The sequence below is a fragment of the Bos indicus genome, chromosome X (genome assembly GCF_029378745.1).
Source record: "Bos indicus isolate NIAB-ARS_2022 breed Sahiwal x Tharparkar chromosome X, NIAB-ARS_B.indTharparkar_mat_pri_1.0, whole genome shotgun sequence".
NCBI lineage: Eukaryota > Metazoa > Chordata > Mammalia > Artiodactyla > Bovidae > Bos > Bos indicus.
The window spans coordinates 16,271,212-16,298,742 of NC_091789.1; the positions used below are offsets into that span (position 1 = coordinate 16,271,212).

The 27,531-nt window shown below is 38.8% G+C and overlaps 1 protein-coding gene and 1 non-coding gene across 14 annotated transcripts in view; one reads left to right on the top strand and one right to left on the bottom strand.

Annotated features, from left to right (window-relative positions):
* Positions 1-27,531, bottom strand: part of MBNL3 (muscleblind like splicing regulator 3) — a 121,112-nt gene that overhangs the window by 36,717 nt on the left and 56,864 nt on the right. For 11 of the 13 annotated variants that reach the window (XM_070783680.1, XM_070783679.1, XM_070783676.1 and 8 more), the window contains one exon: positions 135-299. In XM_070783680.1, coding sequence (XP_070639781.1) covers positions 135-299 — 165 coding nt within the window. The other 2 variants (XM_070783683.1, XM_019956071.2) reach the window with 2 other exon arrangements.
* On the top strand, positions 24,625-24,727 carry LOC139181764 (U6 spliceosomal RNA). The gene has a single exon (XR_011565507.1). It is a non-coding gene; the product is annotated as a U6 spliceosomal RNA (small nuclear RNA).

Genomic DNA, 27,531 nt, shown 5'->3' on the forward strand with positions numbered 1-27,531 from the left:
ACATATTAGTTCGCATCCTCAATCCTTCGGTGACAACTTCCCAAAGTCCTTGCCAGGTTATTCCAGTGTAGATATGCACCCTCAAAAAAAAGGACACACATATGCAATTTTGAAAAAGCAGAGCTGTGACTTACAACTGATGGCATCTGAGCATTTTGGAACATAAACTGCATGTGCTGGGCGAACATGGCGGCGGCACTCTTTTGTTGAATCAGATTGTTCCGTCCATTAATTTCCAGCTGCGTCTTCAAATGTGGAGGAGGGTGAAGGTACTTGCAGTTCTCTCTGGCACACCGGCCCTAAAAATGAAGGATTTTATTAATTGACATTAATATATTTAAAAATCTGGTGTGGCTAAGAAAATAAGAAAAGTTTATTAATCTCTTAGCATGCGGGATGAACTGTTATAAGTACTTTATGTGAATTAATGTATTCTGTCTTGATACACCACCCCTAAGACTGATACTCTCATCATTTTTATCTTCCAGATGAGGAGATGAAGAGGAGTTGCACAGCTAACAAGTGACAAAACCAGAACTAAAACCTAGTTAGTCTGACCCCAGAACTCATTCTCATAGCCACCTTGCTCTGCTCCACTTTGGTATGCATCAACTTACATTTAAAATATAAAATATCAGGGACAGTATATAATCATAACATTACAGATGTAAATAGAAATTTCCCAACGTGAGACATAAAATCAAATATGATCTAGGATGTGGATCTACATATGTAATCAGGAAAAATACGGAAAAGTGTTAAATATATACACATAAATGTATCTTGTAACTTTTAGATCCATTATTCTGGACAATTTTGGCTCTAAAGTTCTTTTTCCTGAATCCATATAATGTGAGAAACTGCTTGAAATTCACTGATATTTTGTTAACTGAAAAATAAACCTCTTCTACCTCACAGTTATGCTGTTCTTTAGATTCTAGAGGGAATGGCCCCGGATCATTTGGATAACTGACACCCAAGTATATTTGGGAGTGTCAGGTATTTGAATGTTTTAGAGATGGTTTCAGCACTTCCAGACAGGATCATATGGCAGTCCTGTGGAACCAAACATGGCTTTGGTGTTACCTACATGCTGATGTGGCTGCTAATTATGGTGTTTACTGTGTGGCAGCAAAGGATGTCAGTGACCAGGTATTTATCACATTGTCAAATGTGTTATGTTGTGTTTGTTTAACTCAAGTACTGTACAAAGCAGCTAATGATGATCCCATTTGGATTACTAAGTCTGCCATAATCCCTTTAAGATAAGCACAACTGCAAGCCATTCTTTTTCCCACAGTTGCTTAGATGCTTTATAGCAGGAGCTTACTGGAGGGAAGGGTTGGTGGGGGGGGTGTGGGAAGGCAACTTTTTTTGTACCCAAGAGTGCAAGTTGCTAGGCCACCTGAATTCCCAGGAGAAAATCAGTTCAAGTGTTTTCAACAAATGCTATGAATTTTCCGTATTTATGATGCTTGAATGGACTATATTAATCACTCCTTCATATTTAGTTATCTTGTTATTAAAGCACTCCCGTAATTTCACTGGGAACAAGGTGTGGCCCTGAAAATTAGAGTTACCTATAATGTTGGCCTTCCCTTGTGGATCAGCTGGTAAAGAATCTGCCTGCAATGCAGGAGACTTGGGTTTGATCCCTGGGTTCGGAAGATCCCCTCAAGGCTACCCACTCCAGTATTCGGGCCTGGAGAATGCCATGGACTGTATAGTCCACAGGGTCACAAGGAGTCGGATATTGACTGAGCGATTTTCACTTTCTATAATGCAAAACCAGAAGCACTGCAAATGCTCTTTTAAATATCAGGTCAATGGGATGAGGTGGCTCTTTTACCTCCCCTGGCAGGGAACTGAGTATAACTTAAAACATAGCTTGATAAATAAAGGTAGCCACTATTATTTTCCATTAGGCTTCTCATTCTGTTTCTCCAATTTGATCAATTTATTTTTAATCAAATTATTTATAAAATCAAACAATTTCTTAGTTTCAACGTACCTTAGAAAAGAAAGCATTTATCGGTAGAGTTGAGGGTGGTATGAACTCAGTCCTCCTGAACTCATAAAGGTAGGAACAACCACATAATTTCAGCACATATAAGGACTGTAATTGAAGTGAAAGTCGCTCAGTTGTGTCTGCCTCTTCGTGACCCCATGGACAATACAGTCCAGGGAATTCTCCAGGCCAGAATACTGGAGTGGGTAGCCTTTCCCTTTGCCACGACATCTTCCCAAACCGAGGTCTCTCATATTGCAGGCGGATTCTTTACCAGCTGAGCCCCAAGGGAAGCCCCAAGGAAATCCTTATATGCACTAAAACTGGCGGAAATGGAAGTCCCCCCACTCCATTAACATGTCCCCCTAAGAGAAAATGTTAATTCTCTTTACATCTACTGCAAGGCAAAGATAGTCACAACGATTTCAGTCTCTAGATTCTCTACCCAGCGTAACTGGGATTATCTGGGTCAAAATTAACAGCTCAAGGGAACTGGTGGCACGTGGAGCCTTCCACAGCCAAGCATGGCAGTTTTAGGGTTTCTCTTTCTCCTCCTACTTCCCCAAGGGAGAGTCCTAAATCCTCTGCTCTCCTCTTTATTCTCTTTCCCCTGGAGAAATAAAGTCCGGGTAAAGTTTCATCTCTCACTGCAATTGCTCAGATCTTAAATCTCGATCTCTATCTCTGACCTCTCTTCTGAATTTCAGGCCTTTTTTAAAATCACTAACTGCAGTTGCATTTAGAAATCCTTCCCCCTAACCAGCTCTAAGTAACTTACTCCTGACCTTCCTTCTCCTTAGACTATCTTTTGTCTTCCTGCCTACTAGCATTTAGGACTATTGCTCCAGTTCCCAGGCTTTGGGATAGGTACATAGCAGCACTGAAAAAAGAAACCAGGCTCTTGCTGAGCAGGACTGCCTTAGGATCACAAACCCACCTTGATAGTTTACCCTGACCAGTGGCAAACACAACCATAACCATTTAAATAGGACACAATCTGTAACCCACCCCCAATCAGACGAGGACAGTCTCTTATACTCCGGAATTCAAAAAACAATAGATTTTTTTTTAAAGGAAAAGGAATACAATAAGTTTTTGCCATTTGTTAACAGTTTAGAGGGATCTTTTGATTAATTTATTTTAATTGGAGGCTAATTACTTTACAATATTGTATTGGTTCTGCCACGCATCAACTTGAATCTGCCCCGGGCATACACGTGTTCCCCACCCTGAACTCCACTCCCACCTCCCTCCAGGTAGGGTAGACTTTTAACATCATTTACATTGAATGTAATCAAGAGGGGAGGGGAGGGCGGGAGAGAACATGGTTTATTTGGACCATTTCCTGCCAATGTACAGATAAAGGCTTGCTACCTGCCTCTGTGCTTTTACATTACTGTCCTTTACAAATAATAAGTTTTCTTAAGTTTTTTCTTGGGAAACTAATGAGATTTTTACCAAGTAAACACAGTATACAGAAATAGAAAAAAAAAAAGAATTACACTTTAAAAATCACATCAAGGTAGGTTATAAAACTAAAGTATGGAATATGACGCAGCCTAAGATTTTAAAAAAACTTACTCATCTTAGTTATGAGATTGTACTTGATTTATAAAGCATTCTTTTTTGAATGACAGAATCCATAATTTAATTCTATAACAATGCAAATGCACAACCCTACCTTACCAGAGATTGCTGCTTATGTTAAAGAACGCTTATAAAAGAGAAAAAAAAAAAAACCCTGCATTTTCAATCGAAACAATAGATGAGACCAAATAATTTAATATCAATGTTATCTGTGAAATACAATATTTCAAAAGAAAGCCAAGCCCCTTAAATTTTTTCAAAACAACTTTAGGACTCAGGGTAATATATTTATATGTACAACACTTGGTAGCAATAAATCTCCTCTGTATTCATTCTTCAAGACGCCCAAACTTAATTATAGGGCAAAATACTTTTATTGGAGTTGGGGAGGGGGTGGCAAACTTTGTTTTTGACATTTGCTAACATTTGCTTTTAGTCCCTGTAGGGGATTAAGGATTTCATAAGCACGTATGGATGAGATGGGGTGGAGGCAAAGGATGGATTTGCCCACCACAGTAATCACTTATTGTTTTTCTGTCCTTTGGAAAACCAGTGACTGTGAAGTTTTCCAGAGGCCAGCTAAGCACTGTGAATGGGCCACAAGACTATCACACCAGGTCTGTAACAGCCCAGAAGCTATCTTGGCAGAAAAATATCACCTGTTGGGTTTCCCAAGCCAAGTCAGTGGTGTCCAACCTCCTTCTAGACCCACAGGTTCAAGAGTTGCCATGTGCTCAGTGCAGACTCACAAAATTAAAGAAATCAGAGTGCAAGCTCATTTAGGCTTGCCTCAATTTCACGCCTTTTCCATTTCCTTTGGCCTTAAAAACAAATCATTCTCATCAGATCTTTCACTGTGATACTGAGTCAAGAAAATAGCAAAGTGATTTGATAAGAAAGTGATTCTCTGCTGAAATAAGTGTTACTATATCTACACATCTCCCTGCTCCCCTATTCCATCTACTCTCTTTGAAAAAAAAAAAAACAAAAACACCCAAAAAGCAGCACAGGGAGAAAATGACCAATGAAATTTCTGAAATACATCAAAAAGTTGATGACAGACAAAGGAAAAAGTTGCAGAGCATTCATAAAACCTCCAAAATTCAATCTATTCCTTTTCCTTACCTTCAGGCTTTTCACAGTACAAAGCCTTCGACTGAAAGAGAAAAGTAGCATTGTAGACATTCAAATCCACCTAAGTCTTGGGAGTTTTGAGAATGAGTCTGTCAGAGACAAGACTTTCCAGGCACTTGGTGGTAGAAAACTCCTGTGAAAAGTACTTTTTTATGTTCATGAGACAAAGCTCTACCATCCATCAGAATAAGAAAAGGACCCCAGGAAGCTGAAAATTACCCTTTGTCAGTCACCAGTATCTTAACAGGAACAGCTGTTTGCAGAATGACTTGCTTCTTCAAATACATTAGGAATTATGGGAGGCGGGGGGGAACCTCTCAAATACAATAATAACTGGATTACCTTTTCAAAGACATCTCATTGCTCTGCTACACTACCTAGAGTTAAATGTTAAATAAAGCCAACAAATAGGTGATTTGATTTCTATAAGAAAATGATTTCATTTTAATGATCATGTATTAAATGAAAAAACCTCTTGATTATACTGCCCAACTAAAACATACTTACATGCATGGACATGGCTTCTCAGAGGAAGTAACAGTGATTTTAGAATAACACATGATCCGTACTAGGTTGCCTGGTTCCTACAACCCTCATGGACCTTTTAAGGCTAGGAACAATCAACACATGATCCGTACTAGGTTGCATGGTTCCTACAACCATCACGGACCTTTTAAGGCTAGGAACAATCTGAAACAGCTAAAAGGCAACATCAACATAAACTGAGTATCACCAGATATCAACACACTAATGGCAATTTCCCACTTTCTTTCTCTTAAGAGTTGTTTTTATAAAAATGTGTATCCTCCAGAATTGTACCATTTATGAATATATGCACAAAAAGCATCCTTAAAATCTTACATACAACTCAATTTAAACTTGGGATACAGACAAAAAAATCTTTCTTTAAAAAGGCTTTAATAAACCACTTCCTGAGTATACTGAAGGCAAAATTAATGAGGCTGACCGTCCCTCCACCATGGAGAGGGCAGGCAAGCACTCCACCGCCCCCCCAAGTCAGCACTGCGTCTCTTCTGAACTCTGCTTTCCTTTTTTTTTTTGTTATTGAAGTCTAGCTGATTCACAATATTGTGTTAATTTCTGCTGTACAGCAAAGTGATTTAAGTTTTATATATATATATATATATATATATATATATTCTTTTTCATATTCTTTTCCATGCTGGCTTATCACAGGATATTGAATATAGTTCTCTGAGCTATACAGTAGGAGCTTGTTGTTTATCCATTCTCTGTATAATATTTTGCATCTGCTCATCCCAAACTCATGAACTCTGCTTTCTTGACATCCCATATACATATACAGAGGGCAATGACTTTGGTGCAAACCAGAGACCAAGTCTGAATAAGTAAGAAGCTGGGAGGAGAGCAGAAGAATTTTCTTGCCTATCTGCCTCAAGAAAGCTTTCGAATGGTGACCTCCAAAAGATGAAGGGAGGAGGAACTCAACAATCACACTGTTGTTCTCTGCAACAGCCCACGAGATAACCTGATTACCAGAACTGAAACATGTAGGGCTGAACCGGATTTTAAGGAACATCTCCTGCACCTTTATCTTACAGAGAAAGTGAAGGCCAAATTGATGATGTGGCTCGTCCTAATTAACAAGCAGCTCAGTACGGACAGAAGCCAAGTTTCCAGACTCTCACTACCCAATATGGATTTTCAGTTCAAATGACTCTTTCTCTATAAAGATTTTCCTGAAACCATGTTCCCACCCCCACTCCTCCACTCCCTTTTATCTCTCCCTCGTTTGTGCTTCCAGCTGCATCTTGTACTCAGTTTTATCATGGCACTTATCACTGTGTACATTGATAAATTGTTTGCATGCCTATCTCCCCATTTGACTTTGAGTTTGTTTAAAGGCAAGACTGTATCTTCCTCATCTTTGAACCTCCAGGGCTGTTTCTGTGCCTGGTGAATAGTGACTACTCTATAAAAGTTTGCTGAGTGGATAAACTTCGTGGGAATAATTTTATAGGGTATCACACTAAGCCTGCCTTAGAAGCCTAATTGCTTCTCTTGCTATTTCCTTCCCTAAGTTCTTTCTTCTTCCTCCAGAAGAGAACAATAGCCAACACATGACTGAGGCTGTTCCTGGTTTTCTGATTCAAATGAACCGTTATTTTATTCAGGTATAGTAAATAGTTCATTTGTTACTGCTTATTTTTTTAAATGAATATATACTCTGACATGTATGTGACCATCATGGCTGAAAATTCCTGGTCATTCAGTATACACTGAATCAGAAATGTTACGAACCCAAGGCACGCAGACACAAACCCTGGTATAATTCCCAGGGGTCTGTGGTCACAAGAACCGCCCAGGATATAGAGCCCCTATAAAACTGAATAAAGGAACCTGCAGCAGATTCATATTTAATCAGCACCTGGGCCTGCCCAAGGGGAGCACTGCTTTTCGAGGGTCAGTTTAGAATAAAGTGCCTCCTCCAACTGCTCCATTCCCACTCTTCATTTCTCTAACCAGCTGCAAGTCAAATTCCCTGAAGCTACTTAGACAAAGGTGGAATATAAGGCTTTAGGATAATCACACCGGGTGAGGCCTTCCTGTGCATCTCTACTGACCTCTTACAACAAAAATGTTTCTGCTGTGCTTAAGACCCATAATTCAGCTGTATTCACGTTGAACATTGATTCTCAAATAATCATGAGCTTGAACTTTTTCTGAAGAACAAATAACACCAAAAATCATAGTTGCTGTTCATAGTGAAACCAAGCCTGCCTCTCCAATACCCCAGGTCTGCTCCCTGCCCACTTCCCAATTTTTCCCCCTGTGGTCTAACACCTTCAGTTGCTTGAGAAAAATGTGATATCTGTTCAATATGTTCCTCAGGAATGTATCATCTCTGTTTACAAAACAGACAACCAGAATCAAATTAAAATCCCCAAACAACTGAAGCACACAGGTACCGAGTTACCAAAAGTCAGAGGCGTTTCTGATGCTAAGTATTCATGGAAGCTGTCTTTAAAGTAGTTGATGGCTGCCAACAGAAAATGTCATTAAAACACAGAAAAAGAGGAAAGAATGAAAAGAATGACATTGAATTTGTTACTCCAAGAATTAAAATACACAGAAAATCATGCACCTTCAAGAAGCTACTTGCTACATAGGCTTCTTAGGAAGCAACATAAAAGGGGTGTCTCCCTCCACCCTTAGGCAGTCAGATCTCTGGCTCTCAGCATTGCCTCGGCTCCCTTTTCTGGACACCCGTCCAGTCACTACAGCGACTCAGAACCAGGACAGAATGGACACTGGCTGCCTGTACCCTTTCTTCCCGGCTAGGGCTTCCATCTGGGCTCACATCTACGGTTGCCAGATTTATCAAATGAAAACACAGGACTCCCAATCAAATTTGAATTTCCCATAAACAAGGACTCATTTTTTTTAGGATAAGTATGCCCCATACGAAATATTATCTGGCAACCCTCTCCCTATCTATTCGTCCACTCCAGTGAGTTAAGCTAAATAAAGTCAAATCCTCAAAAACCCATTTACCTCCCTTTACCTTAAGGTCATAAGCAGCCCCCTCCATTGGAAACAGCCTAGGCTCTACTAGGCCTTCAGTTCCCCCAGAGCAAAGCAGAAGGCCCTCTCAGTCCCAGCTTACCTGACCAGCTGCAAGGAATTTAAGGAAGTTGACTGTTGGAGAAAGCAATTTTTTACTCCCTGGCTCCTCCCACCAAAAGCTTCACACGGCTCCCTACCCAGTCAGCCACTCCACTTTCCCAACCACTGTGGCGCAACAACTGTGTATTCAAATGACTTTGATGCCTGCCTGCCAGAGCTCCTCCTTTAGACTAGGATGGGGGGAGGGCGTGGTGAGTGACCACTGTGCCGATCTCCTGACTCTTTAAGTCTATATAAATTTTCTTGAACATATGAATTATTACAGGAAGAGGAGGCTTTTATGTTTTAAAGTTGTTTTTTTTTTTTTTAGCAGGGGGAGGGAGAGGAGAGCAGATTAACTTTCATTTCTTCAGTCCTGTCGGTGGCATACTCAAATTCAAGCAAAAGTCATCCAGTGAAGCCCAGGAAAACATCTGCTTAAGCATCATGTTTCTACAAGCACACAGAAGATGGATGCAGATACATATTCACAACGTGCAAAAAACGGCATGAATAGCCATTATTTGCATAGATGTCTTTTACAGTCAAGCCTTGATTACTCATATTAAAACAGAGGCAGATATAGAGGAACATGGTTAATTCTAATGAACAAAATAATATATTCAGGAAAAACGGTGATTCATAACAGCCCCGCATGACAGACTAGGTATAACACAAAAGTGGCAGTGGTGAAAATTCAGGAATCAGTTACGAGACACAGTCCTAAAGTTTTTTTTATTAAGATTTCAGGCTCTTTTGTTGGGATTATCAAAGAGTCAGAATTAGATCAGAGAGAAGGAAATTGCACTTCACTGGGGAAGCTTATATGTTTATAGACAACATGTCATAAAAACATTAAATGGTAAAGCTGGAAAGGCTCTTAGAAATCAGTCTGTGTAATATTCCTAAGAGAGGAGGCTCAGAAACTGAGCTTCCTGGTGAAATACTTGTAAGGAATGGCACACTCTGTTCCCCTCTTGGAGATGAACAGTCCACCAGAGCTGAGTAAACGTTCCCTCTCACATGTCCTAAAGAAAGAAATCGGCCGGTCTTTAACTAAGAAACACAGTTCAGTCGCAGAAACCATTCCCTCATTTTTTTTTCCCTAAGATACCCTGTAACATATTTCATTAGAGAATCCTTATGAAAATACTAATTTAACTTCCTCCTTTTAAAACTCAAAGCAAGCCCCATGGCATTCAGTGAACTCCAAGGAACTGGATGGCCTGTTAAAATGACATTGAACATTTCTGTCCATATTTGATCTCCACACAGCTAACAAGATGGAGATTTTTCCTATGATGGCTACAAAGATCCCACAGTCAGCTTCCCAGCACCCCTGGCCAAAGTTGGAAGTTCTGCCAGAGCTTTCCAAAAGGCTGCTGCACTTTCTTCTTTTGTTTGAATGCTTCACTCAGGCAACTTTGAAAACCACAACTTCAAGCCTTCTCTGTCTAACTGGCTTTCCTACACTGTGACTTCTAACCCTTGAAACCATGCCAGTTACCTTAGGTTTTCCATGACTTAAGGGTCTCTAGTGAGTTCTAACGGCACTAAAATTTGGGAAGTCAGAAGGTATTTGGCAATCCCTTCAATTCCTAAGGGTCTTAGTTGTGCACTAAACTTAAGCCTTGCGGTTTCCACTTGGCAAAATTAAATTTCCTGTCTCGAAGTAAAAAGCAAGGTTCAAAGAAGAATTAAATGTAGACAAGTATCTTGCAAACTGAGGGGAGTAAAAGGTGAGAAAGGCACTGATTATTGTTTAGATTTAAACAATTTATCTTTGCAGAGCTCAGTATGCTGCTAAGAATAAATTAAATAATTACATCTCTAGAGTCAGTCACTACCCCTCCACCCAGAGGTTATATAAAGGACAAATATAGTTATTGATTTACCTATGTATTTTTGAAATTAGAGGCACAGAGATGAAAATCAGTCCCCATCTCGCTTTTTCTTTTTCCTAAACGTAAGTTTTCTTTCAGATAAAGAAATTTAAAAGCATACCAAATGGCTGTTTACAGGGTCTTGCTAAATTCATAAGTAGAAATATTTCAAACAATAGAGCCAAATGTATGCACTTTAAAATAAGCTCACGCTCCTACCCAACTACCTAATTAGTAACAAATATGAAGCTTCCAAGCAGAAAGGTTTACTGGGTGACACGGACTGCCATGAGAATACTCAGAGGCATGGATTAAGTCTACATTTTGTTAATGATAATATATTTTTTATCACCAAAAGTCCTGCTGAAATATCCCTTTACACTAACTTGTTATTAAAACTGTAGGCATTTAAGAGTATCAGACAATCTCCAAAGAAAGCTCCAAATTCCAAATGCAGTGTGTATTTAAATAAAGTGGCTATTTTTTTTTGCCAAGTGATTCTTTATTAGGCCAAGTTGCTGTTTTTGTTCTGACATAAAAACAAGCAGTTTATTGATATAAATTCTTTCTCTTTAAAAATAAAGATCTATTCTGCCTGGCCTGAATATCTACCAAATATACTGTTTCATCCAAAATGTATTTCAGAGATGTGAACAGAATTAGAAAACTTCTTGATGAAACTACTAAGACTACTTTTTTAAAAGAAATGTTTTACAATGATCTTCTCTCAGTTTCACTTGGTAAATATGGCAACCTTGTTAAACTCACCTTTTGCTTTCAGCGAGCAGTTAATATTTGATGATGATGAAACTGTTCCTGGTATTTAAAGAACTAAACAAGGCCATCCACAAACAATGTAACTAGAAATGGGCTTGTTTAAAGAAGATAAAATGATAAGTGGAAGTTTTATGTTTTAAAATAAATCAATCCCTCAACCATAAAACTCTCATAGCTTTACAGAGAAGTTGAAATAAGACCTCTGCCAGAGAATGCCTGTCTCCACATCTAAAACAAAGTGAAGCAAAGGACAGCAAAAGTTAATTAGTTTTAAAAAATCTATTAATTGTACTCCACAAGTCAGTTTAAGCAGTTAGAACAAGAATTATGGGGAGAACAGAATGTTTGTAAGGATGCAGTGTTTCTTAAAAACATAAACCCTCTAGAGCACAGCAAGGTTTCTGAGATCTAGTCCCTGCCTTTTAATTAGCAGAATCCTTATTCTGCTGAGGGAAAAGTTAAATCTACTCTAGCTTTGTTGTGCCTTTCCTGAAAATCAGAATAAAATTAAAAAACTTCACAAAAGGTGTCTTGCCGAAATAGAGTCCAGTTTATGTGTCCCTTATACAAGGTAAACCAGATTTCATTCTAGAAGAATATTTGATCAAGTGATACAATGAAGTAAACTAGGCCATGTAAAAAAAATATATATATAAGTGTGCTAATATTTCACACTTATTTTTCTCCTGAAGATAAGTGGAGCATTTAACGTTGTTTTATGTTTTACACTGATTTTATATACTAGACTCTGGCATATAAGGTCAAATGACCCCCTTCAGATGCGAACTAATTCTGACCTTTTATGAGTGGGCTACAGAGTAATGGTATCTACAGGTTTAGCTCATGTTCCTTGGCATGTGATGATTATTGACCCACATTTAGAGACCAGGTTGGGGCCCTTGTAAAATTATATTTTCTACTAATTTCATGAAAGTAGTCATAAAAGTACAACTCATTTGCGGGCTTTACTGAACGCTGTTTGGGTTGGCATCTTTTTCACACCATGTCCACTTGAATATCAGCTGACTTTGTAGTATATTTACCATATGTCAGACACTGTTCAAAGTGCTGTCTGTGCATTACCTCCTGTAATCTGCACAGTATAACCCTAGGAAGTCAGTGCTCTACTGAAAAACTGAGGCACAGAGAGCGGAAGGAACACGCGCAAGGTAACAGAAGTAAGGCAGCAGAGCTGGGATTTGAACATGTACACGAGCGCTTCCCAGCATCTCGGTGTGCTAAACTGAAGAACGAACTTGTTCAAATATTTCCAGTGTTCCGGTCACTATTTTCCCGTCTAAGATTATAATAAAGATTACATACCAACTGGCTGTCAGCTATGTCCCCAAACTATTCAAATGGTGAATGTATGCCAAGTGGCCTGTTTTGTTAAGTACCTGGGCATCTTGGGTGACTTGAGAATGAGTAAGACAAGGTAACTGAATGTCCAGTGTTTTTTTTACACCACATCCACCTGAATAACTTTACTGTGTATTTACCATGTGCTGGGCACTGTTCAAACGGCTTTAAACGCATTATTAAGTCTTTTATCCTAACCAAAGCAGAACAATTAGTACAGATATCTCATCTCTTAGCACAGCTTTTTAGTAAATACATAATAGGAATGTTGCCAGTTGGTCTGGAAGAAGCAGTGTCCTGGAATCAGGAGCTGGGTTATGAAAACTTAAGCACAAATGACCACAGCCTGACAAGAGTAACAGTCCTGAAAACCCCATGGACATAGAGAATGGATAGAAGTGGGGCTCGGTGAAAGGTCTGGTTGTGTGCCTTTTGGGACTATTATTATTGCCACACTAAAAGAAGAATTAAAAACAGGAACACGACAGGGCCATTTAGAAGCAGGTTTACTCAGACTACAAAAAGTGCTGAGGGCTGTAGGTTCAACACTATGACAAAGCAGAGAAGATCCCAAACAATGACAGAAGATTGAATTTATTGCAAAGAAGTACAAAGTGTTCTTCTGAAGCATTTCATTCCACAAAGAACACAGACAAATAAGAATTCACACACACCTCACGAAAGACATGCCACCAAAGGTTCAGTTTTAGGGGGGACCTGATTTTAATGACCAGACAAAGTGCTACATGGGGTGATGATATGGGAACCTGGGAACTAGGATTTGTTGTTTCCAGTGCTTCCACTCAGCCTGTAAGCAAGAGTTATGTTTATTTTCTTTTCTATATGGTCAATTTATTTTTGGTTAAGTAAACATTATTCACAAAATAAGACTGAAGACTTCAAATGCAAATTAACATGGGGATCCATCAGGTAAACATATAAATATGATGTCAACGTATCAATTCTATTCAATCTAACTTATCATTGAGGTTTTTCCACAGCTTTGAAAAATCAAAATGTTCTAGATATTTACTGATGATATATATAGTAGGGAATCTAGATCTTTTAAGTGACTACACAATTGAACATGTAGAGTCCAAAAGGGTATTTATACTTTCAAAGACAATTTGATGGGGAAAATAATCATGATAAATAAAACCAATGGTGAAATGAATCTACTGTTTGGAATCAGGTCACCGGCAGTTCACACTCTGACTTCTAATGCATTTATTCCAAGACAAAGCAGGAATAAACCTAAATTTTTAATATGAATGTAGTATTTTACTAAGTATAAATGTAGTATTTTATTAGGAAGAGGGCTAAACTGGGATTTAAATGCCCTGGATTCTAATTACCTTTAGATCACGACTAAATTATTTTCCAAATCTGTTAATTAGTTTTTCTAGGAATAATTCCTGCTCCTACACACTTCATAACTACTTTGAAAGGACAAAGGGAAAAAGTAAAGTTTAGTATGCTTTGGAGATCAAATCAGAAAAAAAAATTTATTTTCATTAGTTCATTACAACAGAGCTAAAATTGTTGCTGTGAATTTTTTCAAAATTGATAGATTACAAACTGTTTTACCATTTGATTTCCCCACAAAAAATAATGCATCATTATATGAGGAATTTTTGATTTTGTACTACAACTTATCATGTGCCTAGGGAGGGAATTTATATACAGTGTTAAAAAACCAAGGACATTTCTCTTTTTAGAACTGGAGACTGTTATACAGTTGCTGTCCCGCAGCTCGCTGGTAATGGTAGGTGAAAGAGCAGAGGGTAAAGAAGCAGATCCAGGCTTTAATTTTATCCTTGGAAATAAGTGAAAAGAGAAAGGAATTATTGCTCCCTTTACAACTGGCAACAAGCCAGTGCCTACTTAGAAGACAAGTTTATCTAGTCAAGAGGCACTTCTCTACTATTACAAGCTTCTTACTTTAAGATCTCACACAACACAAATTCACTATAGAATTAATAGTGAATAAAACATTCCAAGTAATTTCTATCATATAAAAAAGTTTGGAGTGTCACTTTTTTTGGTTGGTACTTTCTATATTTTATTTTTGCCAAAACAGCTGTTGTATTTTATTTATGCTGTGCTAAGTCGCTTCAGTAGTGTCTGACTCTTTACAACCCCATGGACTGTCGTCCACAAGGCTCCTCTGTCCATGGGATTTCTCCAGGCAAGAATACTGAAGTGGGTTGCCATTTCCTCCTCCAGGGGATCTTCCCAACCCAGGGATTGAACCCATGTCTTCCGTGGCTCCTGCATTGCAGATTCTTTACCACTGAGCCATTGGGGCCATCTATATCTTATTTATAACACATATTAAAATAATAAAATCAGGCAAGTCATTTTTTCCTAGAAAGTTAGGAGGATAAAGCAAAACAAATAACAGGCTATAAAAGATATTAATGGTGCTTAAAATTCTAACACATAATTAATTATCACAAAGGGATTCTGAATATGATTCATCTAAGTTGGTAAAATAATAAAAATGAATCTCATTATAAAACGGTTTCTAAATATTTGAACTAGTTTTTCATTTTTCTTGTTTTTCTTCTCAATAGGCCAACTGCTTAGAAGCCAAGAGCAACTCACATAAATGTGAAACACATTTGAACATATTTATTCATTTACTGAATATTCTCATTATACTGAATACTATATTGAATATATTTCTATTATAAAGAATAATAAATATTATATACAAACGCATATTATATATACCATATACATATCTAGACCCTTTTTGTCCCCACACTTGCTGCATATAACATTTTGAAAGTCCACCTGTGGCAGCTAGCGACACCTACATTAGAGCTTTTGGAGTATAAAAAACGTCACTAATCCTTCCAAAGTGTTACAATAGACAAATGATTAAAAGAATCTTTTTCTTTTCGGTTTCATACATTTACATACCAATGGTATTCTTGCCCAACTACCTGTGATGAGATGTTCCACGGAAAGTTTCCATGAGCTCCACAAAAAGAGGGTTCTGTGGTGAAATATTTTTTGAGAAATGCTGAGTGTAACAGAGTTGGACACAACTGAGCGACTGAACAGCAACAAAAGTAAACTGCTCTTTCGTGCAGTACGTCTCATGCAGTATGTCTTCTCTCAGCTAATAAGCATTGTGGTGCTCCCTGGGGAGAATAATATAACTTTCCCAAAGATATATGTCTTCCAGAACATGTGTCATTTTCTTTCCACCAGATCTGAATATAAACAATAAGCCAAGGATGAGGCCATTTGAAAAAAAAGTGGAAAAAAAGAAAAAGCATTGAAGGAATAATAACTGCTGAGAATTCTGAAACTGAGATACATTATTCTTAGTTGATACTCTCCTGGACTGTTAGACAGTGAAAGTGAAAGCTAGTCACACAGTCGTGTCCTACTCTTTGCAATCCCAAGGACTGTAGCCTGCCCAGCTCCTCTGTCCATGGAATTCTCCAGGTAAGAATACTGGAGTGGGTTGTCATTTCCTTCTCCAGGGGATCTTCCCAACCCAGGGATCGAATCCAGGTCTCCGGCATTGCAGGCAGATTCTTTACCAACTGAGCCACTGGTTTCTCTAAACTAGTGGTCCTCAAATTCGAGTGTTCAGGAGGGCCTTTTAAAACAGACTGTCAGATTCACCTTCAAAGTTTGTGATTCAGCACTTCTGGGTGGGGCCCAAGAATTTACATTTCTACCAAGTTCCCAGGTGAAGGTGGTGCTGCCAGTCAGCCAACAACACTTTCCCAACACTGGGAACGCAGCTGTCTAATCCAAAAATAGATTGAGCCATTTACTGAGCATTTTCTTATGTTGCTGATAATTCAGTTTCTAAAAGGTCATATCAAAGGGCTTTTGATATCTTAATTCCACATCTCTGACCTCAGTAATGATGTTAGCAGTCGCATAAAAGAAGGCCAGTCCAGGTCATGCAAAAACAAGGATTGGACCTCTCAAAATTCTATTGTACTTACATTCATTTTCTGTTTACAAACGTAGTGCAATTAGCTATGGAGATAAGTACTTAAGAGCTCTGTACTACGTTGCCTATATTTGCTCTACAAATCTCCCCAGGGTGTGCTTTTGAAATGTTTGTTAGGTACCCAAATTTAAGCAGGCAGAAGATTTTCTAGTAAATTCTCCTTGGCTCTCCAATAAATTAATACCTTTACTACACTGCAGAAACCACACTCATTTGAAAGCACTACCTCTTCTCTTCACTCCCAGAAAAGGTATTTGGAAAAAAAGGATAAGCTCAAAGGAAGGAAATACTTTTCACATTAGACAAGCAAACAACACAATGTTGACCACAGCATTTCAACATGGATAACCAAAAGGTGAAGTATTGGTAGACTCCCAAACCTCAAAGCAAGCACCAAAGTTCATCGGTTGTACCCTGCAGTGATGCAGTAAGGAAACAGGACATCCCATAAGATACGTTCGTCTTTTCATTGTGAAGAAAATAAATACCTTGCTAAGGAGTTCCAAGTATTCGCTATTCTTTCCCTTCTGATTAAGAGTAGTCTCAGCAGCACGCCGTTTACTTCTGAGTATCACTGGCAGCTTACTTAAACTGAAGCCCCCAGTTTGCAATACCGTAATGCTTGTAATACATTGACATGTCAAAAATAAAAAACACTCAAACAGCTTAATAAGCTGCAAATAAGAAATTTGGAAATAGAATTAACCTCTTCCCTTGCCCTCTCACTAGTTACACAACTACATTCTCCCAAAATGGCTTGGAAATGTCCTTCTTATAAGGACACATTTCCAAAAACACCATTATCATGGGCCTAAAGAAGGCAATGGCACACCACTCCAGTACTCTTGCCTAGAAAATCCCATGGACGGAGGAGCCTGGTAGGCTGCAGTCCATGGGGTCGTGAAGAGTCGGACACGACTGAGTGACTTCACTTTCACGCATTGGAGAAGGAAATGGCAACCCACTCCAGTGTTCTTGCCTGGAGAATCCCAGGGACAGAGGAGCCTGGTGGGCTGCCGTCTATGGGGTCGCACAGAGTCAGACACGACTGAAGCGACTTAGCAGCAGCAAAGAATCAGAGTGATGTAATGGGGAAGGTGGTGGCAATTACATCAAAAACTTCAAAAAGCTAGATAAGGTTAATCACTTCAGCTGGGCCCTAAGTGTAGCTCTGAGCTTTCTGATAACTACTGTAGAGAGGAAAATGTATTGAACTGCATTGTTCTTATTGCTCGATAAAAGAAAGTACACTGGTTAATAAGCACCTCTCTGTAAAAAGACTGCTGGATACTATGGACGACACAAAGAGTAAGGCAGGGAACCTGCCTACAAGGAGTTTATACATCTTCTCTCTCCTGCAATTGCAGGGGCCTGGGGACTGTTGCTGAGAGGGGCTCTAGCACTTGACAGTATGGGATAGAAATCAAAGGAAGACAGTGGGGTAGTAATCAAAGGTGGCTAAAATAGGGGTCTAGAGATGCTATTGAGGAGGAGGAGAAATCTGATGGGGAGAACGAGATGTCTCTGAGCCATAATTAATCACAGTTCTTCATTTTTGCTTCAAGGAAAGCCAAGGAATTGATAATGGAGTTTATAATCTGTGATAAAAATGGCACAAATAATTCTCTCTCTGGGGGAGTCTCCCTTTCTCTATCACCCCCTCTTTCATTAGCATGTTATTTTATTCATTACACTTTCATTCTGGTTTTGTTTCAAATACATTATTATTAGAGCTGAAGTATTTCAGAATGAAAAGCCTGTCTCAATAGATGAAAGAAAAGAAGAAAAGTGAAGTCGCTCAGTCGTATCTGACTCTTTGTGACCCCCATGGACTGTAGCCTACCAGGCTCCTCAGTACATGGAAATTTTCCAGGCAAGAGTACTGGAGTGGGTTGCCATTTCCTTCCCCAGGGGATCTTCCCAACCCATGGATCAAATCCGGGTCTCGAGCATTGCAAGCAGACGCTTTACCGTCTGAGCTATCAGGGAAGCGATAGATAGATGTCTCCAAATTTCTCTCTCTTTTTTCTCTACAATCTCTGGCTAGGAAGTAATGTTATTATTTTTTTTTTTTCTTATGTGTTTCTCTAGTAGGCGATTTGACGGAGGAATAGTGAAATGTGATGATTAAATTTATCATGAATATTTCAGAGATGGAGTAAATGTCATGTGCCACCAGAGTGACACCTTTAGAAGTTGGGAAGAGTGAAAGAGAGTCTTGGCTTCATCTTAGCTGTCAGTCGCTTATTCAAATATGCAAGTTACAATTATGAACATTATTATAAACTATTAATGACATCAGCTGAATGCTGCTAAATACTTAAAACCATCTTAAGTTTTCTTCTTTTTTGAAACATTTTTCTAAAAATGTCCCAGGTACTTTTCTTATTTTTGAACTAGAGTCAGTTGCCTAACCCTGAATCATGTCCTGATTCACCCAAGGCCTCAGGATGTCTGTCCTGAAAAACTGAAATCACTATGTGAAATGGAGATGAAGATGGAGATGGTATAAGAGATTGAACTGACTGTACAAATATCAAGGTACAGCGCGTAAGCCTAGAAATCCCTTTTAAAAATTCCATCTTGAAATTACTTTCACATTTCTCATTATTTCCCCATGTCTTTGAAAAAGCAGATTGCTTGGTACATTTATTTTAGAATGTCAATACATGGGCTCTCTAAGAATTTTTCTTTGCCTTTCCATGCTCAAACTCTTTGGACTTTTAAAAGATCACTGTACATTCAGGACAGTCTTTATTGATTAAACTTTAAATATATAGTTTTATTGGAATAGGCAGTTACCTTTTACACAAAACACTTTTCTGCAGATTTTGACCTTGTAAGTGACTCAGAATGACCTTATTAGCACTAATTGTGCTTCCAAGAATACCTTTACTTGCAAGGTAGCCATTTGTTGTGAAATTAAATTTCAAACATTCAAAGGCAAAAAACGATGCTTGAATATTACTAGCTTATCACACTAATTACTTTAAGATATTAATGTTACAGTGCTTAGTTGCTCAACCGTGTCCAACTCTTTGCAACCCCATGGATTGTAGCCCACCAGGCTCCTCTGTCCATGGTGATTCTCCAGGCAAGAATACTGGAGTGGGTTGCCATTTCCTTCTCCAGGGGATCTTCCCGACCCAGGGATCGAACCCAGGTCTCCTGCACTACAGGCAGATTCTTTACCATCTGAACCACCAGGGAAACCCAAGATGTTACAGTGGCCACTCAGCAATTTTTTAAAAAATCCACATAGAGGGTAAAAACACTCAAAATGCAACATTTGGAGAGCATCCAAGGTGCTTGGCCAAGGAACATTTCTATAATGCTAAGGGACAGAAATTCACAAAAATCAGCAATCGGTAGGCTATCGAATCTAGGTTAAAATGTGACTGAGTGAGGAATGTTGACACATGGGTGTACACAATTTTCATTCATATTCAGGTAAAAACTGAACTGGGAGTAGAAATATAGACATACATGGAGAGATGACTCCCCTTGTAGGGGAGCCCATATTGGTTCTTCCTCTGTCAAAATGATGCAACAAAGTGGGGGTATGTTTCATTCAATGAACACTTTTCAAGCTCCTAATATGTACTGTGTGTGCTAGGCACAAAAGCTGTGGTGGTAAATGATATCATCTAATGTGAAACCCCCCAAAAAGTCTGAGAAATCCTCACTTCAAATGTGATGAAATTGGATATGGAGGTGAACACAACAGCAGTAGGCAGAAGTAAAATTTCAACCCCCTCTTATTTAACCATGTTGACTTGAACAACATCTCAAACCCATCAGTGGCTTTTCCTTCCCACTAATTCAAGTTCTTATCATTTCATTCCATCAATATGAAGCTTTCTAAGCTTCAATAGGAGCTTTCTAAGTGGTTCCCCTGTCGCCAGTCTCTTTGGCTCTATCCACTCATCTTACATAGGCTGGTGATGCCATTTCTCTACTTAAAAATTGTCAGATTCCTCAGAGCTACAAAATCAAGTTCAAATTCCTCACTTCCTTTTAAGGCTACTCCTCTACCAACATACGATCTACACTTCAGAGGTTGACTTAACACTCAACTCCCCAAATCCATGCTACAGTTTTTCCTCTGTCTTTGCTGAGGTTATCCTTTCTGCCTGGAATCTCTTCCTATCCCTCCTTCCAAGAATATCTCACATGGTACCACTTTAATGACTATTTCTTTAACCACCACAGCTGGGTGTAATTCCAGTCCCCCGCCTTCCCCCTTGGATTCTTTTCATGATTAGTTTGTACCTGGCTTATGGCACATAACACAAGCAGCTTCCTACTAGGAGGTCAGGCAGGGACCACATCTTCCACAACTTTGCATTCGGTGCAGTCCTTGCCTAACAAGTAACATGTTTTAATAAATATTTGCTGAATGAATAATTTCTTTGAGGAACTGGGTGTATATAGAACTCTTAATGGATTTAACAGGACTTTCAGCATCAAATGACCCCTAATATTTAAAATCCTTGTAGTAAACCATAATCAATAAGCCTACAAATTGAGTGCTGCTCCGTGCTCTTGTATGAAGAGAAACAGAGGTAGGAGGATTCTTATGACTTGCTCAAGGCCACACAAGGAGCCCTTTTTAGAGCTGTTATTACAAGGCAGCATTTTCTATGTTTATTCCATTGCTGATACCATGATTCACATCAAACATTTCCATGGTTACATCTGTGGTTCACTGAAGAAAGAGGTATTTATGAAGACTACCTCTAGGGCATCTTTGAAAGACAAGACAATATTCCAAACCATACACAATGGAATATTATTCAGCCATGATAAAGAAGGAAATCCTTTTTTGGCAACATGCATGTACCTTGACAGCTAGACACAGAAAGACAAATACTGTATCATTTCATTGACATGAGGAATCTGAAAAAAGCCAAACCCATAGAAATAGAGTAGAATGGAGGTTACCAGGGACAGGGGAGTACGGAAAATAGGGAGATATGATCTAAGGGTGCAAACTTCCAGTTATAAGATGAATATGTTCTATGGATATAATGTACAGCATCATAGTGAACAGAGAGAGTGTTACTCACTCATTCATGTCTGACTCTTTTGTGACCCCATGGACTATAGTCCTCCAGGCTCCTCTGATCACAGGATTCTCCAGGCAAAAATACTGGAGTGAGTTGCCATTTCCTCCTGAGGAGATCTTCCCAACCCAGGGATCGAACCCAGGTCTCCTGAATTGCAGGCAGATTCTTTACCATCTGAGCCACCAAGGAAGCCCATAGTGAACAAAACTGTATTATATACTTGATAGTTGCTAAGAGAGTAAGTCTGGAAATGTTCTACAAAAAGAGTAATTATATGAGGTGACAGAGGTGTTGACTAAGCATACTGTGGTAATCATTTCCCAATATATAGTTGTATCAAATCGTCATGTTTTATACCTTAAACTTAACCAATGTTATAGGTGAATTATATCTCAATAAAGCTGGAAAAATCCTTTCTTTGTTGTAGTGCTAGCAGAATGAAAATAAACAAAAAATTTTTTTCGGTTGCTTGGAAGTTAAAATTGAATTTGCGTCCATATAGAATGCTTTTCTGGCTAAGAGAAAAAGTGAAATAACCAGGAAATTGCAAAAAAAAAAAAAAAAAAAAACCCTCTAGAGATTATGTTTTTACAAATGTTGGTAAAAGATTTAAGTTCGTTTACCAAAGCATGTGATAAGTATAAACATTAACAACAGAGAAACAACTTCTAAGATAGGTATTTAGCAAATGTTTTCAAACCACATAGAGTTTTTAAATATTCAAACTTCTCAAATGGCTACTTCAGGATTACTATTTTTTTTTTCATAAATAGGATGAACAAAAATTTTAAGACAGTATGACAGTGTGATCTTAACACAATGTCATCTTAAAAATATAATCTCCAAAATGTATTTGGAATGGAATAAGAGATGATCGATACTACAATGCTGCCTACTCACTGTACCCAGACACATATAAAAGATGGGTGAAGTTTAAAGTCACAGAGAAAAAACATTTTCTGTTTGCATTTCTGCATGCTAAAGACAGAAACCAGAACCTTAGTTTTAACTAGTTAGCAGGCAAATCATGCCTAACACACTGGTTATATCTTAGTTCAGGAAATTGGTTCTATCACTGTGGACTCTATGTTTTCAAGCCACTGGATGTTTTTCAGTGTGGAAACTGCCTTCACTGTCTACTGTGTACCCACAAGAACATGGGGAGGAGCAAAAGGCTAATATCTCTTTTCTACCAATTCCCACTGTGTAAATAAAAATTTGAGTTTCAACTACAATAAAATGTCTACTTACAATAGAAAAAATCCAACTGAAAGCATATATTCACATGCTTATGAACCAGTAACAGCTGCAAAAATTGATGGACTCTATTGTTACATCTATTTCACTAAACAGATTAGGCATGACACTAAGCCCTGGTGGCTCAGAGGTAAAGAATCTGCCTGCAACGCAGGAGACCTGGGTTCAATCCCTGGATCAGGAAGATTTCCTGGAGAAGGGAATAGCAATCCATTCCAGTATTCTTGCCTGGAGAATTCCACAGACAGAGGAGCCTGGCGAGCTACAGTCTATGGGGTTCCAAAAGAGGTGGACATGACTTAGCAACTAAGCAACACTAAGCCATATTATACAAACTCATCATGAATAATATTGGAAAAATAATTTACTTGAACTCTAAACAACATGGTTAATCTAAATGGTGGAGATTATTTACAAAATAAAAGGTTGTAGAACAAATGGAACTGTTTACTGACTTTTAAAAAAACAGTATCAAGAAAGATAGGAAAAAGCATGAGTTAAACTTCTCATTACGTCTAGCAGTAAAACTGGACCCTGTGGTGATAACTGAATGCACAGTAATAAAAACACTGAAAACCTAAGCAGGGCTGCAAATCTGGATTAGACACTAACGGGAACAAAAAACATAAATTTAAGAAACCAAAGACTTATTATACAGTGGAGGAAATACAGAAAAAAATGAAAAGATTATTTAGAAATATTGAGGAAAGAACAGACAGCTAAAATTCCTCTGGAATATATAAACCTGTAGGTCAACAATCAAGTGGCAGGCTGAGACAGAGGAAAACAAGACAACCTTGGGGATGTTACAATCAGAAAACTAATCTGTAAGGGCAAAAACAGCAGTGAGTAAATGATGTTATATGAGAAAAGTCATGTTCCTAGAAGAACTAATTGCTATTTCCAGATGCACAAAAGTATCTTATGTCCACATTTCACAAAAAAGTGAAGTAGAGAAAAAGTATTTGTAATGATTATACAGTATGTGACATGAGAGAAGTATTAGATGATAAAGTAAAATCAGACATCTATGTCCCTAACATATAAAGAGCTTCTTCCACACATGAGTTGACATACAGTAGACAGTATTCAAACTTCAGATCACTCATACTAAATGGGATTCCTGTGACAAAAGGTCCATCTTAATGGTATCAAACTGTGGTTGAAAAATACCTTCCTGGCTATATCACAACTCCTTTCTTACTATGCAGCCAACTGCAGCCTTGGCTGCAAGGGGTAGTGAGAAATGATCTTGAGCTATGCTTCCATAAAACAACATTTTAAATTCATTGGATTAGATTCTGTTTTCCTTTACAAAACTGTATTTGACCCATAACAAGGCTGACCTGCTACTGCAATATCTTCAGCTGATCTGTGACAGGTACCTCCCTAGCTGGCCCAGACTTTGTACTAATGAGTATATCTATAACGGCATCAGACATCAAAGAGTTTCTTGCAGTGAAGCTATACATGATCCACAGCCCATTACAATACCCGATTCTGGCTAGCTAACTCAGTGCTGCAGGGTTTGGAGAGAAGGATGGGCAAGTGAGTAGAGACAGCTCAGTGTTCTGACTCTCAGTGATTTAAAACAGCGCAGTATCACTAAGTTAGATAACTTGCTCTAAAAATAAAACACCCTAGCCCCTCTTCCTTCTTGTTTTCAAAATTAACAGCCAGAATAATTGTCAAAGAAATAAATAAAAGAATTTTAAAGTCTTCATCTAAACACAATATTGTGAAACAACAAATGAGGGAGATATTAGGAAAAGGAAAGATGACTTTTCCCCCTTTCTAAAGTAACAAAAAGTAAAGGAGAACCACACAACGTCGAAAGCAGGGCATCCCAGTGTCACATGGGACAGTCTGACCATAAGCGCTGGATGCTTTTGGTTTAGTAAAACAATAGCCCAATGCTTGCTTTGACAGCACATAGTCTAAAATTGGAAAGATACAGAGACGATTAGCATGGCTCTCGCACAAGTCTGACATGAAAATTTGTGAAGCGTTCCATATTTTTAAGCAGTATGTTTCTATGTTTCTCCTCAGAATGAAATGAATGCTGCAAAGGTCAAAAACAGAAACAAAATACAATAATCCCAAATGATGTTTTCTCTTATCTCCTTTTTCTCCATGGGAAAAAAGACTGAAATGATTGGAAGAACACTGCAGTTTTCAGGTTCTTTTGATTATTGCTTATGTGACCCTGGGCAAGGGACTCTCCCTCTCACTAGATCCCTAGTTTCCTATCTGTAAGTTGTAACAATCTCAACTGAATATTCTACATTCGCAGGTTTTGATTTGCTAGGTTTGTGAAGCGCTATTATGGGTATGAGTGCTCTCATTAACTATTTCAATTATCTGACTCATCTAGCTGGTTGAGGTGAGTTTCAGGATCAGCCACTGCATGGATTTCAGAGCTTTCTCATTACCACACCCAGAGTTTAAAAGAAGAAGAAAGAAAAGCAAAAAAACTAATACTCCACTGTATTTCTGAGCACCAAAAAAAACAGAAGGTGCATGTGCAAGACTAAGAAAGTTCTTTTTAAAACATTTAACTTTGAAATTATTTTAGATTTACAGAGAAATTGCAAAAAATAGTACAGAGTACCCCTGCTGCTGCTGCTGCTAAGTCGCTTCAGTCGTGTCTGACTCTGTGCGACCCCAGAGACGGCAGCCCACCAGGCTCCCTGTCCCTGGGATTCTCCAGGCAAGAACACTGGAGTGGGTTGCCATTTCCTTCTCCAATGCATGAAAGTGAAAAGTGAAAGTGAAGTCGCTCAGTCGTGCGCGACTCTTAGCGACCCCATGGACTGCAGCCTACCAGGCTCCTCCACCCATGGGATCTTCCAGGCAAGAGTACTGGAGTGGGGTGCCATTGCCTTCTCCGAGAGTACCCCTGGAGATCCTTAACTTAGATTCCTATGTCAATGACTTATACATCCATCATACATACCACAGTTATCAAAACCAGGAAATTAACTTTACTGTAATTCTATTAAGTAAACTGGAGACCTTACTTGAATTTCACCAATTTTCCCTCTAATGTGCTTTCTCCACTCCAGGATCCAATCCAGGATCCCACATAGTATTTATCTGTCATGTTTATTTTAATCTCCAATCTCTGACAGTTTCTCAGTCTTTCCTTGTCTTCCCTGAGCTTGACACTTCGCTCGCTGGGTGCTTCTTCAGGTTGGCTCCAGTGTCCAGCTATCAGGCCCCTTCCTTTTCCAAGCACTTCCTTACTTTCTGGAAGCACAAGATGTCACAGACTCATATTTTTCCTGCCTCAATCCAGCTATAGTCATTACTCTGAGGATTCCCTGGTTCCTTTAATGGAGAATGGAATTTATTTGGTGAAAAGACATGTCTGGAATGCTTGTGGTGTGCCAGGATCTATTCCAAGTGCCTTAGGCGGATCATCACATTTGAATGCTTAGGAACGCAGGTGTTAGTCACACAGCTGTGTCTGACTCTTTGCAACCCCATGGACTGTGGCCCGCCAGGCTCTTCTGTCTATGGGATTCTCCAGGCAAGAATACTGGAGTGGGTAGCCATTCTCTTCTCCAGGGAATCCTCCCCAACCCAGGGATCGAACTGCATGGCGAATTCTTTACCGTGAGCCACCACCACATCTGAACGCTCAGGAACTCAGGAGGTACGTGCTAATAGGAACATTGTTTTCATAGGGGAGGAAATTTAGGAACAGGCAGGGTGGGTACTTACCCAAGACCATATAGCTGGTGAAACCTGACCCATCAGTGGGAAAGCCTAAACTGGGTTAAGGAATACAGTTGGCATGTGAAAAGTTTCTCGAACATAGTAGTCAATAGAAAGTGAAAGTGAAGTCACTCAGTCGTGTCCAACTCTCTGCGACCCCATGGACTATAGCCCACCAGGCTCCCCTGTCCATGGGATTTTCCAGGCAAGAATACTGGAGTGGGTTGCCATTTCCTTCTCCAGGGGATCTTCCCGACCCAGGGCTTGAACCCGGGTCTCCTGCATTGAGGGCGGACACTTCACCGTCTGAGCCACCAGGGAAGCCCCAGTCAATAGAAGGTAGAATTTACTACTATTATTATTATTACATGGTTCTCATAAACATAATTTCTGATGGCCTCATAGAATTTGAAAAGTAATATATTTTAATTTAAAAATATTTATAAAATACCATTCCTTCCTAAGTTTTAAAAGCCTTTTGCATTGCATGGAACAAGTGAAACATTTTTTTAAAAAAAGAAACAGTTCTCATTAAATATTGAAAGAACATATACCAACATGGGAAGGGTTTCACTGGGTAATGGAATTACAGGTTAGGTTTCATAATTATTTTTATCTCTATATTACAGTTTTCTAGAAAGCATATGTTTTTATTTTCTGATCAGAAAAAAAAATAACCATGATAATTGGTATATTTTTTAAAAGTCTATGATGGGAGAAGATCAAGTAGTATTTAGATATTTTCTGATACTCGGGGAAAAATCTGAAGCTGACAGGAAGGATAAAGGGAGGGAGAGGTTGACTTTGCAGGATCAGCAAGTGGGAGTGAGAGGAGGAGAGAGGTCTATAAGAAGGCAGAAGGTAAGGCAAGGTTTATGCAGCACACATACAATTCTATACAGAGTGAAAGGAAATGCATAATGTTGGCAGTGGTACTGGGGATGACATTTTATTACAGTTTATTACACTTTATTTTTATCTTCTTGTGTATGATTTTAAAAATTTCTTTTGTATTTTTCCTTCCCTTCATAAAGATGAATAACTGTCTAAATTGGGGGAAAATGGTATTTATCATGAAACAAAAGGCAGAAAGTCTGTTTCCTG